This window comes from Balaenoptera acutorostrata, chromosome 8 (assembly GCF_949987535.1).
Source record: "Balaenoptera acutorostrata chromosome 8, mBalAcu1.1, whole genome shotgun sequence".
NCBI classification, from domain to species: Eukaryota; Metazoa; Chordata; class Mammalia; order Artiodactyla; family Balaenopteridae; genus Balaenoptera; species Balaenoptera acutorostrata.
This window is the reverse complement of record NC_080071.1, coordinates 15,116,975-15,130,861: the sequence shown is the minus strand read 5'-3', so window position 1 is coordinate 15,130,861 and position 13,887 is coordinate 15,116,975. Positions and strand designations below refer to the sequence as shown.

The window sequence follows — 13,887 nt, the reverse complement described above, 5'->3', positions numbered from 1 at the left end:
AAAATACCATTAGGGTTATCAATGATGATGTAACTAAAAGCAGCAGTAAGCTGCTGTAATGTCAATACTTCCTAACAGTTAGGCCTCCTCGGACTGAGGAAATCTCTGGAAGGAAGTGGTGGAAACCTCACGGTTAGAATCATTTATAATCAGACCACAAGGCACAATCCTGTGGCCTATTTTCTTCCACGTAAGTCGGGCCACTTGGAAAGTAAGTGCAGGGGAGCAACTACAGCTGGGGAGGCAAGGAGCCAAGTGAACCCATGTTTGAAGAAAAACAGGGAGACTGAGATTCTGATTCCTGAACTCGGGGCTGGTTACAGCAGTGTGCTCAGGTTGTGACAGTCCATCAGGCTGTACACTTACGATACGGGCCCATTTCTGTTTGTATATTATTTGTCAGTTAAAACAACTTTAAGGATAATTAGGAGATATCATCTCAGAGAACAAAAAGAGGAATTTTTAAATTTCTCCATTATCGATAGAAAAATTAAGGGAACTTCTGACAATTACTGGTGAAACAAAATATAGATGTCTAATGTTAAAGAATTACTCCATTAAATGAAGACCACGACCTAGTAAATTCACAGGTGATCTGAAGATTTCTAATCCAAATAAATGCTTTCCAAAAAGCCTATCCCTAGACTCAAAACTTTTACAGCGAAAGGACACTGAAGAAGCTGAACACTGGCAGGCTGAATGGTTCCACAAACCCAGGAGGCCACACAGTTCTGAATGGTCTCTCCAGGTTTGCATCTAGATGGCCTGATTAGTTGGCAATAGCATCATGATTTTGTGTTAGGCCCGGGGAATCACCAATTCCAAGTTTATAGCATCCTAGTCCCAAGACATCTGGACTGAATTGGCTTCCTAGGTTCATCAGGCAGAAGTCCTTGGGGATAAAGAATCCTAATTAGTCAAGATTGTCACTAAAGAGGAAAAGCTTCCTTAGAAGAACCATAAGGCTAACCATATTGGGGACTGAGAGGGCCAGAACTCAAAGTGACCTACAAAGCTATTCACAGGATTCATCACCTTTCCATGTAGGTTCCCCAGCTTTCACAAATAAGACATTTAGTGGTACTGAATTCACAGAGCAATGTTGCCATGGTGCAGGTCCAATCATGTTCTATCCAACTTCTCATACTATTAGTTATCCTAAGGCTTCCTTCTATACACACACACACACACACACACAGAGAAGATCACTGTTCACTGAAGGCAGATGAGATTATTTTCAATCTTTCTGCCACTGTAAAAGTCATCTTCTTAACCTTCCCCACCAAAGTAAAACTCCATTATTCTTTAATATTCCCATCTAAATCCATGCCTTCTTTTGCCCTGTCCCAATTACTAGAAAGTTTCATCTGCTCATAAACCAACTACCTACATTTCCTAGAAAGATTTATATTTCTAGATGAAAATGAGACAATAATTGCTGCTATCCTCTCAGTTCAGAAAATCACATATGCTGTCCCTCTAACCCCAAACCACAAGTGTTAAAGATTATGAATAAGGGGAATGTCTATTTGCTTATAACTATTAAAGGAATAACCAGAGTCTTGCACTGAGAACAATCAGCTCATTCTTGACCTAGCAACCTATTTATCTTTCTATTCTCAAAGCTAATTGCTCATATAAGCATGCCAATTTGCCTTGATTACAGGATTCTTAATAAATGAATGTTGTTTACATTTCACAAGTGTATTTGAATTTCACTCCAGGAAGCCAAGCTCATCGAGTCTTTGTAAGTGGTAAAACCAGAGATCAAAGCAAGAGGCCTGCACTGAACCAACAAACAGTTAGGCTTGAGAATAGAGGCCTAAGCAAAAATACAAGTGATTTATTGATTGTTCTGCCCCAGAAGTACACTTCAGGGCCACTGATCACTCTTTAGCTATAATATATAGAACTTTCTCTGCAAATTTTCATTATGGTCATTTCTTAAATGCATAGTTAAATAAATCTAACATTCAACAGGCTTTGATCCATGTCTCCTGTATTTCTCATCTTGGTGCTTTTGGTTGGATCAAATGTCTTTAAGAGCTTTTTTTTTTTTTTTTTTTTTTTTTTAACCCTTCTCAACTTTGCTTAATTTCTCTAAATTTGTGCTGTGGTTTTAACTCATGCTTGGTCTTTGGGGCAGGTAGGGAAAGGGGAAAAACTGCTCTAGCACATGGCTTCTCAATCATGGCTGCTCGCTCACATCTCCTAAGGAGCTTTAAAATATCCTGATGCCCAGGTCACACTCCAGACAAACTTATCAGAATCTCTGGGAGTGGGACCCAAACATCTGTTTTTGAGGGTTCCAGGTGATGCTGATATGCAGCCCAGTTTGAGAAGCACCACTTTAGCCTGTCAATCCCTTCATCACCTACCTGAATAAAATGCTCAGCCAAACTTCCACGGGAAAAAGAAAAACAAAAGAGAAGGCAGGTTCCTGAGCAAATCCTCAACTCAAGGCAGGACCTGAGATAGGTGACTGACCAGCACGGGGCAAGGGGCCAAAGTGTGAACGACTTGACACCTTTCCCAAAGCCAACAAGTTTTTAGGATAAACCAGGCCAGGCGCACCATCTACCATATGGAAGTCAATCAAGGGAGATTACCCCTGGAGATAGCAAGGTGTAAACACCTCAAAGTTTTCAGCTTCTTTGGTGATGGATGCAGCAGCTTATCAATGCAACAAAGCTTCTTCAGCAAAGAACAAAAGTGGACTAAGGTTACATGTGAAATAAGAGTCACTGAACTCAGTTCCAGGCGGCACAAGAATGCTGAAGATGTGACCAGGGGAACAGCTTTGGTGTGCCCTAGAAACTATAAAAAGTTTGTGATAAGGGGCCAGACCATGAGCTCTGATGCCACTGGTCATGTTTCCTTGGTCAGTTTTTTAAGAGTGTGAAAAGAAAGTCCACTGCTATCTGTTTACAACATATACCACCATACCTCCAAGTAGGGAGTTAGCGTTTCCCAATTTAGGGATTCTGAGCCATCCTGGTCCACATTTGTGGGCCTCGGTTGAATCACAGTTCATGAAACAGCTCTCTGACCTACCAGCTCTTCCCTAGACATCCCTTCCAAATTATATCCACCAGAAACTGCACAGTCCTTGGTGTTGTGTTGAAAGGACGGGGTGGGGGGGGAGGCGGTAAGGGGTGTTGGAGAAGAGGATGCGGTGACTGGGGAGGGAAGATCACCCTGCAGTCTGAGCAGACACCATCTTAAAGGGAAGACAAGAGATGAGTTACCTCTGCCTGCAGTGTTCAAGTAGGTGAGAACCAAGAAGGTGCATGAGCCTGTCTACAAACCAGGTCCCCCAAAGTCTACAGATATACTTCCTGCAATGGAGGAAGGTAGGAAAGGTCCCCCCACTGTAGAGTGGAAGAGCCACTCTACAAGAGCGGGTCCACCAAGCAGCGGCACAGCTGGGAACCCACCCTCCCTTCTAAGCAATTCCAGTCTGTTCTTTTATAGGGATTCACTGCCTTGTTTCTAAGAGCAGCCCAAGTACCAGTGCTATCTTGCAATGGAGAGAGTGTCTTCTGGAATCAGTGCCTCTTTAATTAGCCACTTTTTTTTAATATTACTTGCTCAGATACAAGGGCCAGGGAGCCCACTTCACCTTGTCCTTATTCCCCAAGCCCTAAGGATGAAAAGAAGAGCATAATTCATGAAGACCAAGCCCTTCAGGCAACAGTTTTTGTAAAGTCGAATAAATTTCCAGAACAAGCATGAGCCTACACTACTTTTTCTCTTCCTTGAGCCCAGGAGGAGCCTCCAAGGAGACCCTTCCCCATTCTCAGGCGCTATAACTCTTTTTCCAAAACCCGCATGTGGCAGACTCACCTCAAGAAAGGCACCGTGCAAGCCATGAACTTGCCGGATCCTGGGCTTAGAAAGACCTTCCATTTATCAGCATTTTTCATACAACTTCTGTCTAAGCAACTCTAATGGAAAGCTCAGTCTCCATTTTTTGACAACTCTAAATATTAGAACACTTTTTCCTTATGCTTATGTGACTTTCAGTCACTGACCCTGGAAATTCTACTCTCTAGATCAGACAGATACAGTTACACACTTTTCTACACAAAACATCTTCAAGACGAGAAGTTGGCTAATGGCTCACAGTATATCACGTTCCAGAAGTTTTACACTTCCAAGTGCTATGATTTCAAAAATCTCATGACTATCCTAACAGTTCTGTCAAACTGTATTCCCATTTACAGAGGAAGAAAACCGAGGATCACAGGAAAGAGTTGCCCAAGTTGATGCAGATTATGATTCTAGAAACTAGGTCTCCCGCTCCTGGAGTCAATGCTGTTTGCTAAATGAAAGGCCACAGGTGAAAGTAATTCTTATCACTTAAGGGCATGCATACCTTCCCTCCCCCGCATCTCATCTGTTTACACGGCTGCCTGTCTCTCAATGGAGCCAAGCATTTGCAATTCAGAGAATAGCCTTTGATCAACTTCTATCCTAAATACCCAAATATATCTTCACACTTTTTATTGGTATTATTAGGGGGGAAATGCACCCTGATAATGATGAAAGCCACCGTCCTAAGCATATATTCCCACTCTGGAGAGTAAAACAACTCAGGGGTTACTGCCTAGATGAGACTGTAACAGCCCAAAGCGCAACACTCCATCCATCCCCCTTCTCCATCTCCCTTCCCCCTCAACTAGAGAAAAGTGAGAAAACAAATCAGTGCGCACCTGATGACGGCCTAACTACACACCTACCCACCCAACTGCTCAGCAGACTTCATGGCAAAGACTCTCCTTGGAAATGGTTGAAAGGGAACAACACCTTGCAGAGGGAAATAGATTTAAATGTGAAAACTTGACCTTCCTCGTCCTTTTCACAAGTAATTACATTTGGAGCTTGTGCACTATACTGACGGGTTGTCTCTCCCCTCTGATGTGGAAAACCTGGACTTCCCAACCAAGGTAGTTCAAGATTGCCTTGAAAGGAAAAACTGAAGAGTACACTTTTGGACCAAATCAATATTTAACTCCATGCCTGAAAATAGAACAGCACAGTGAAGATGCCAAAACGGATGTCATCTAAAGAGAAACATCAAGTACAGCGCACTTGGGTCGCTTCGAAGAAATTTCTGCCAGCTTTATAGTTTGAAACTTGCACTTACCAGATTTAGAAATTTTTTTTAAACAGCTTTATTACTAGTTCCAGACCTTTTTTTTTTCCTTTAAGTCTTTCTTTCCAGTTCTAAGCCTAAGGAAGCATAATATAATGGGGGCGGGTGGGGGGTAGGGGAGGAGATCTCCAAATCTGGTTAAAAACCCTAGACTGGTTATCTAATAACTGCATGGCCTCAGGCGACTTAGGGAATCTTTATTTCCTCATCTATAATGTTACTGATAGCTGGAGTTACTGTGAGGATTAAATGAGAACATGGAAGCATAGGGCACACTCATAGTAGATGCTCAGAAAATGTTCCCACTTTTTCCTAAGTACAGTGACTACATTCAACCTCAGGGCAAGAAAAAAAACTGAAAACTGACTCAAATTAATCAAACACCAAAGTAGTTCCCGGTGTTAAACATAAGATACTACGGCCCTAAACCATCACTTCCTAGTCTTTTTTAATCTGTTTGCAGAGCATCCTGACATCTGCTATCACACAGAAATGGCAGCCAGGATGGAGGGCTTACAATTATCTTTTCCTCTGAAACTCACAAAGGATCCTTAGGACAGCTCCTTGACAATGGGATTGAGGGGCTTACATTTTAAATTGTAAAAAGTGACTGCAAGCCAAAAATTAGTGAACAATATACAGAGCATCTAACGTCCAAAGAGGTATTCTTGGACAAAGACCATCAATTGTTCACCACACCCAAAATCACCTTCATAGCATGATCTTTAAGAATAAAGGACATGGGAGTATTTGTGTGTGTGTGTATTCCCAACAATTAGACAATATTTAACAAATACAATGGAGAGCTACTTAGATAATTATAAATGTGTGGGACCCAAAAAACACGGACAAATATTACTTGTAAAATACACAAAATATATACACCTCAAAGGAACAAAGATTGAAGCAGATGACTGAATTTATAATTTATGAAACACTTCCATGGAAGAGTGTAACAGAACCATCCTACACACACAAAGGCATATCACCTTATAGCTCTGATAGGTAGGTCCAAGGATGCAAATAGTTAAGTGTATACAAGGAGTCAGTAATCTTTTCCCTTAAATATAAGTTTTATAGTTACTATTGTAATGATGCTGAAGACAAGTTCAGGGAGGGAGAAGACTCCTCAGGAGAATGAAATTCCTAAGATTTGGATCCAATTTTTACTAGTCATTAATTACAGGAAGTTCAGTAACTCAAATCTCTACTCAAAAATCTCATTTTCTTTCCTATTTAAAAAAACCTGTTTTTAAAGTCTATCCCCCTCCACTGATCTTTTTATTATTATTATTTATTTTATTTATGTATTTTGGGCTGCACTGGGTCTTCATTGCTGCACGTGGGCTTTATTCAGCAATCTTTTACTCTCTCATCTTTCCATTCATGCCCACTAATTTTTTAGATACATACGGTTTAACTCATGTGGACCGATGGGGGTGGTGGGGGACAGTCATTGAGTAGGTTTCATCTCTTAAGATTTTCCAGAAATAGATGGACTTCTGTCATTTAAATTTTTATTTACTCTTCCCCAATGCTTTAAATAATCTAGAGCTTGGTGAGGTGAGAGGAATTGTTTTCCATGCCTGAAATGGCCCAATTATTGATGTAAGCCATATTTACAATGTGCTTGTATACTTTCCTGTACAGTATTACTATCCTGTTTTCCTCCCCAAACACTTATATGATCTTTATCATATAGGAAATAAAACTAGTATCAATAATGCCCACAGGATTCCCATTGTCTCAGGGCAGAGAATTCCTCCATATATATATACTTTAAATGTTACCACCTATAATCTGTCCTTCAAGCTTGATCTTCAGAGTTAAATGGTTTGATCTATTTCTTAAGCAATTCATGAAGAAAAGCACAGTTGAGAGCATCACATGTACAGCTTTAGAAAAAAACTGACCACAAGAAAAGTCACGGTAACTCTGTACTTCTATCAGCCCATAAAGATGATTCCTTTTAACTCCTCTTACAGCTTACTCCAAAGAGCAGCTGGAGCTGACTAGGGAGTGTTACATGAAACACCAAGTCAATCGTCCAAGTGCATCCCTAACAAGAGAGCCCCCAAGCTGAGACTTTCCCAAAAGCTTTGTTTTAATCCAAAAAAGGTCAGCCTGGTATTTTTTGGTTTTGTTGTTTGTTTGTTTTGAAAGGCTTAAAATATTGTAAGCAATTAAGAAAGGAACTGCACCCAGTACTTCTGTGTGACACAGTAGAGTAAAAGTAGCCACACGACCAACCACTGCCCCAAAGACCTTGTGATATAGAATCACGAATTTCTACGTACTAAATTTGTGACTTCTAGACTTAATAGTAACACAAACCCACCATGTTAATGATGGGACTTTTTTTCCTAACGAGTAATTCATACCATGTGTCATTAATCAGCAGGGTAACTGAAAGCTCATGCAAAACATGCTATCCCAGTTGAGAATTTAATTGCATTATTGTTATTATCTGGTTTTCCTGTGTCACTGGCCCTCCCACTTCAAGTGTACACACACACACACACACACACACACCACCACCACCACCACCACCACCACCACCACCCCCAGCACAGCATGGATGGAAACACAGAAAACCCAGAGCTAGGAGGTAAGAACTAAGTTGTCTGGTAGGAAGAGGATTTTGAATTAAAAAGGTTTGTCCCTGTAAAGACAGGTCAAGTATGCACCCAGGCTGCCTTGAGAAGTAATTAAGCCTATGCTGTTTCATTTCAGAGTGTCTCATTCTCCACAACAGTGGGAGCAGCTGCGGGAGATCACAGACCATGCAAAGCAAGACAGGCAGCCTCATCTATCTCCCGACTGCCACACCAGAGTTTCCAGGTGGTGTGAAAAAGCTTGTGGCCTCTTCTTCCACAGAGCACAAAGCGAATCTGCCATCCAGAACCCCCATATCAAACCAGCCCCTTTTAAAGGCCTGAGGAAAGGCAATTTAAACGTCCCAGTGTTCAGACTCTGGTCGATTCCCAAAGTTGTCAGGTTACATGCCCAAAACCCGCACACAGATGCAAAATTCGACTGACTTCAACACAAGTTTCTCTTGCTGCCTAGCACTGTAGAATGTAGAGATTACTAGCTAGGAAGAGGCTACAAGTGTAAGTATTAGGAACGCTTCCAATCTCGCCTGTTTCCCTCCCAACACCCCTTCAAAGAGGCTAGGACACTAAAAATCGAAGTCTGGGGACCAACTGCAGTACAGACTCTGGCTGGGTCGAGGGGGGGAGGCCGCCACACCCTCCTGAGCTCACAGCACTGACAGGCTCTGGCTGGGAAGGGCCCAGAAACTTAGTCCCAGCAGGAAAGGGAGAAAGAAGGGAGTCTTCAATGTCTCAGATTTGCGAAGCTGGAAAGCTAAGAGAAGCGGATTTCGGGAGAGAGTCAGAGACTTGGCTGGGTGTGCTGGGGGAGGGGAGGGGAGGGGTCGCCCCTGGAGTCAGGACAGCTCGCAACACGTCCCCGCAAAACTGCACATTTTTGTGGTTTTAACATTTAAGACCAAAAGGAACGCGCCGAGACGAAGCTTCTCTCTCGCCTGATGTTCCCCTTCTCGCTTAGGGACGAGGGTGCCGCACCGCCGCGCGCGGGTTTCCTTCTCTTTCCCTTTTGGGGGAGCTCCCCTCGGCCAAGCCGCGACGTCAGCCTCCAAGTTCGCCTTCCCGCACAGCGCAGCGCAGCGCGGCACCTCTGGCCGGCCACATGCGCCCATCTGCCCCGCACCCCGCAGGACCCGGGCTGGGCGCCCGCTGGACGCCCTCGAGGACTCGGGGTTTGCGCGAATTTTTTTTTCTTAAACAAAAAGCCTCAGCGGCTCCCCGCCCCCTCCTCCCCGGCCCGCGCCACCTTCCCTTCACGCCCACGCCACACCTCCAGGGCACACGCGCTGCGAGGTGCCTCTCCCGCCAGACAATGGGTTCGGGGCCGACTGGCCAGGCAGCCAACCCCGAGCCCCCGGCCCCATCCCGGGACGCCGAGAAGGCTGAGCGCGGGGGGCTCGGAGGAGGGCAGAGAGGAGGCGGGGGAGGCCACAATGGGCGAGGTGGGAGCCTCCCCCTTGGGACAGGAGGCTCGCTCCCGGCGCCGGGAGAAGGGGAGGGGGCGGGGGTCAGCTGCACCGCCTGGTCGGGGCCCCGGGGCCCTGCTCCCGGCCGCCGCCGCGCACTCACCAGCACGATGGCAAATCGCTCCTCCAGTTCACCTGGCTCGGGCATCGGCAGCTTCAAAGGCACGTTGTGCGCCCTGAAATCGGTCTGCTGCGAATCCATGCTCCCGGCGTTGCCCATGTTGGCTGCACACCGGGGCCGGGGGCTACTCCGGGCCCCTTGCGTCCGCGTCGGAAATCAGAACAGCTCCCGGCGGCCGGCTCCCCCAGCTGGCGCGACCTGCCCGGCTCCCCGCCCTCCGCTGCGCCCCGGCGAGTGTGCAGCGCGCGCCGCTCTCTAGCAGCGCTCCGAGCCAAGCCGCCCCCCGGCCTCCCTCATGCTCCCCGCCGCCCCAGCGCCGCCCCGGCCTCCTTTCCTCGGGAGGGGTCGTCAGGGCGCCGGGCGCCTATCTGCATGTTGCTGCGCTGGCACGCCGCCCCCTGCCAGTAATAGCGGCCAGCGGGCGCGTGGTTGCTCCGACTCAGTCTTTCGCCTGGACCGTGGCCGCCGCTGACACTTCCAACTCAACGCCGGCGAAGACGACGCTCGCTCCGCCAGCACCTCGAGCAGACAAACGCAGCTCCGCGCTCCCGACACAATGCCCCCTCTCGCCCGGCCCCCGCCCCGCCCCCGCCCCGGCTCCGCCCCGGCTCCGCCCATTCGCCCCGTGGACTGCCGGGACCAGTAGTTTCTGCCCAAAGTGTCCGCACTCAGAAACCACGCCGCTCTGGAGGGTCAGGCGGGGTTAGGGCCGCTTGCAGCAAAGACAATCTGTGCACTTCTGGAAAGAGTTTATGTCACTTTTGACCCCCCTCTCCCACTGCAACAGAAGAAATAACTACCTCGTCTACATCGATTCTGACGCTTAGTAGACACATTTGGCAAGTGAATGAATGAGCCAATCAGTCAATGATTGAATGCACGCATTCTGATTTAAATTTCAGGAGCTGTTCAATAGGATCTAGTTCAACAGGAGACCTCAAGGGTATTGGCAACGTCCTGTCATAAACTGGGACGTGGGTCCATGGGTGCTTGTTTTAGTGTTGTTCTTTCTTCAGTATGTATGTTACGTATTCTTTTGTGCGACTGAAATGTTTTATAAACAAATGTATACTTTTATGGATATTTATAAATATCCACTATGGATATATGCAAAAATATCCTGGTCAGACCCCAGGATTTGGATGAGAAGAATTCAAAACAAACACCTGTCAAACAGCTATTATGTGTGGGTTACTGTGTTCCTTCACTAGAGAAAGAAAGAAGAATGCTCCTGCTCCGGAATACTTTCCAATCTAGTGAAGGAGAAAATTTACACAAATAACCATATTTTGTGTGAGATAAAAATAAGAACAGAGTGTTTGCGAAGACTTTGAAGATGGTCTTTGGCTATAGCTATCTTATTCCTCTATAGCACTCTTATTCCAGGTGTTTTACAGAGATTGGGCCCAACCCTGTTCTCCAGGATGCTCTTCAGACTGTAACTATCCATTCTGAAGCAGTGGAAATAGAAACACCCTTATAAACGACTTTAGCCAGCTGCTCACTTTGTAGATTTCAAGGGCATCCACCTGGTTTACTTGTAGCTAAACTCCTGCAATTAGTCCTTTCTTAGCTTAAAGCAGTGTTTCTTAATCCTGTTTTGTATATCAGATTCATGTGGGGAGATTGTTGTTAAAACTGCAGGCATCATGGGCCCTGACTATTATCAGAATTTCCCTAAGCTAAGAGCTGGGGCCTGGGCAGATGTATTTTTAACAAGCTCAGCAGGTACTTCTGATATGAAACTAGGGTTGTTACCCTTTTGTTAAAAAGCAATTGCTTGCAGATAAGATAACACACCAAGGCTCAAGCGTGAAGGACCACGTTTCATTCAGCTTTATAAACCCCAAGATGACTTGAGCATAGCAGATGTTCAATGACTGTTGAATTTTTACCAAAAGCCCATGGAGCAGATACACACAAATACATCATGTGTATGTATGGTCTCTTAAGCAAATCACCTATAGTTTTTTTTAAATAAATTTATTTTTTATTTTTTATTATTGGCTACGTTGGGTCTTCGTTGCTGCACGCAGGCTTTCTCTAGTTGCAGCGAGTAGGCTTCTCATTGCGGTGGCTTCTCTTGTTGCAGAGCACGGGCTCTAGGTGCTCGGGCTTCAGTAGTTGTGGCACGCGGACTCCAGAGCACAGGCTCAGTATTTGTGGCGTACAGGCTTAATTGCTCTGCAGCATGTGGGATCTTCCTGGACCAGGGCTCAAACCCGTGTCTCCTGCACTGGCAGGCGGATTTTTTTTTTAACATCTTGATTGGAGTATAATTGCTTTACAATGTTGTGTTAAGTTCTGCTTTATAACAAAGTGAATCAGCTATACATACACATATATCCCCATATCCCCTCCCTCTTGCATCTCCCTCCCACCCTCCCTATCCCACCCCTCTAGGTGGTCACAAAGTACCGAGCTGATCTCCCTGTGTTATGTGGCTGCTTCCCACTAGCTATCTATTTTACATTTGGTAGTATATATTAATCCATGCCACTCTCTCACTTCGTCCGAGCTTACCCTTCCCCCTTCCTGTGTCCTCAAGTCCATTCTCTATGTCTGCGTCTTTATTCCGGCCCTGACCCTAGGTTCTTCAGAAACTTTTTTTTTTTTTCTGGATTCCATATATATGTGTTAGCATACGGTATTTGTTTTTCTCTTTCTGACTTACTTCACTCTGTATGACTGACTCTAAGTCCATCCACCTCACTACAAATAACTCAATTTCGTTTCTTTTTATGGCTGAGTAATATTCCATTGTATATATGTGCCACATCTTCTTTATCCATTCATCTGTCGATGGACACTTAGGTTGCTTCCATGTTCTGGCTATTGTAAATAGAGCTGCAATGAACATTGTGATACATGACTCTTTTTGAATTATGGTTTTCTCAGGGTATATGCCCAGTAGTGGGATTGCTGGGTCGTATGGTAGTTCTATTTGTGGTTTTTTAAGGAACCTCCATACTGTTCTCCATAGTGGCTGTATCAATTTACATTCCCACCAACAGTGCAAGAGGGTTCCCTTTTCTCCACACCCTCTCCAGCATTTATTGTTTGTAGCGTTTTTGATGATGGCCATTCTGACTGGTGTGAGGTGATACCTCATTGTAGTTTTGATTTGCATTTCTCTAATGATTAGTAATGTTGAGCATCCTTTCATTTGTTTGTTGGCAATCTGTATGTCTTCTTTGGAGAAATGTCTATTTAGGTTTTCTGCCCATTTTTGGATTGGGTTGTTTGTTTTTTTGATATTGAGCTGCATGAGCTGTTTGTATATTTTGGAGATTAATCCTTTGTCAGTTGCTTCGTTTGCAAATATTTTCTCCCAGTCTGAGGGTTGTCTTTTCATCTTGTTTATGGTTGCCTTTGCTGTGCAAAAGCTTTTAAGTTTCATTAGGTCCCATTTGTTTATTTTTGTTTTTATTTTCATTTCTCTAGGAGGTGGGTCAAAAAGGACCTTGCTGTGATTCATATCATAGATTGTTCCCCCTATGTTTTCCTCTAAGAGTTTTATAGTGTCTGGCCTTACATTTAGGTCTTTAAGCCATTTTGAGTTTATTTTTGTGTATGGTGTTAGGGAGTGTTCTAATTTCATTCTTTTACATGTAGCTGTCCAGTTTTCCCAGTACCACTTATTGAAGAGGCTGTCTTTTCTCCATTGTATATTCTTGCCTCCTTTATCAAAGATAAGGTGACCATAGGTGCGTGGGTTTATCTCTGGGCTTTCTATCCTGTTCCATTGATCTATATATTTATTTTTGTGCCAGTACCGCACTGTCTTGACTACTGTAGCTTTGTAGTATAGTCTGAAGTCAGGGAGCCTGATTCCTCCAGCTCCGTTTTTCTTTCTCAGGATTGCTTTGGCTATTTGGGGTCTTTTGTGTTTCCACACAAATTGTGAAATTTTTTGTTGTAGTTCTGTGAAAAATGCCATTGGTAGTTTGATAGGGATTGCATTGAATCTGTAGATTGCTTTGGGTAGTATAGTCATTTTCACAAGGTTGATGCTTCCAGTCCAAGAACATGGTATATCTCTCCATCTGTTTGTGTCATCTTTTATTTCTTTCATCAGTATCTTATAGTTTTCTGCATACAGGCCTTTTGTCTCCTTAGGTAGGTTTATTCCTAGGTATTTTATTCTTTTTGTTGCAGTGGTAAATGGGAGTGTTTCCTTAATTTCTCTTTCAGATTTTTCATCATTAGTGTATAGGAATGCAAGAGATTTCTGTGCATTAATTTTGTATTGGCAGGAGGATTCTTAACCACTGTGCCACCAGGGAAGCCCATCCTTTAGGTTTTTTTGTTTGTTTGTTTTTGTTTGTTTTTTTAAGGAAGGGAGCAAGTATAAATACATTCAACTTAAAATCTGAATAAATGCAATCTGTATTTCTAAAATTACACTATATCAAAGTTAATAGTAAATGTGTTACTGATCAAAGAAAGAAAAACAGGGATACACACACACACACATACACAGACACACACACACCCCAACTAGCGAAAAAAGAAAACTAGAACTAGAAA

At 44.2% G+C, this 13,887-nt stretch overlaps 1 protein-coding gene across 7 annotated transcripts in view; it reads right to left on the bottom strand.

The window, feature by feature from the left end:
• Positions 1–9,914, bottom strand: part of FMNL2 (formin like 2) — a 312,348-nt gene extending 302,434 nt beyond the window's left edge. For all 7 annotated transcript variants that reach the window (XM_057551489.1, XM_057551486.1, XM_057551490.1 and 4 more), the window contains exon 1: positions 9,340–9,914. In XM_057551489.1, the coding sequence (XP_057407472.1) occupies positions 9,340–9,456 (117 nt within the window). In that variant the 5' untranslated portion in view covers positions 9,457–9,914. The remainder of the gene's footprint in view (positions 1–9,339) is intronic.
• Positions 9,915–13,887: the final 3,973 nt, after the last annotated feature.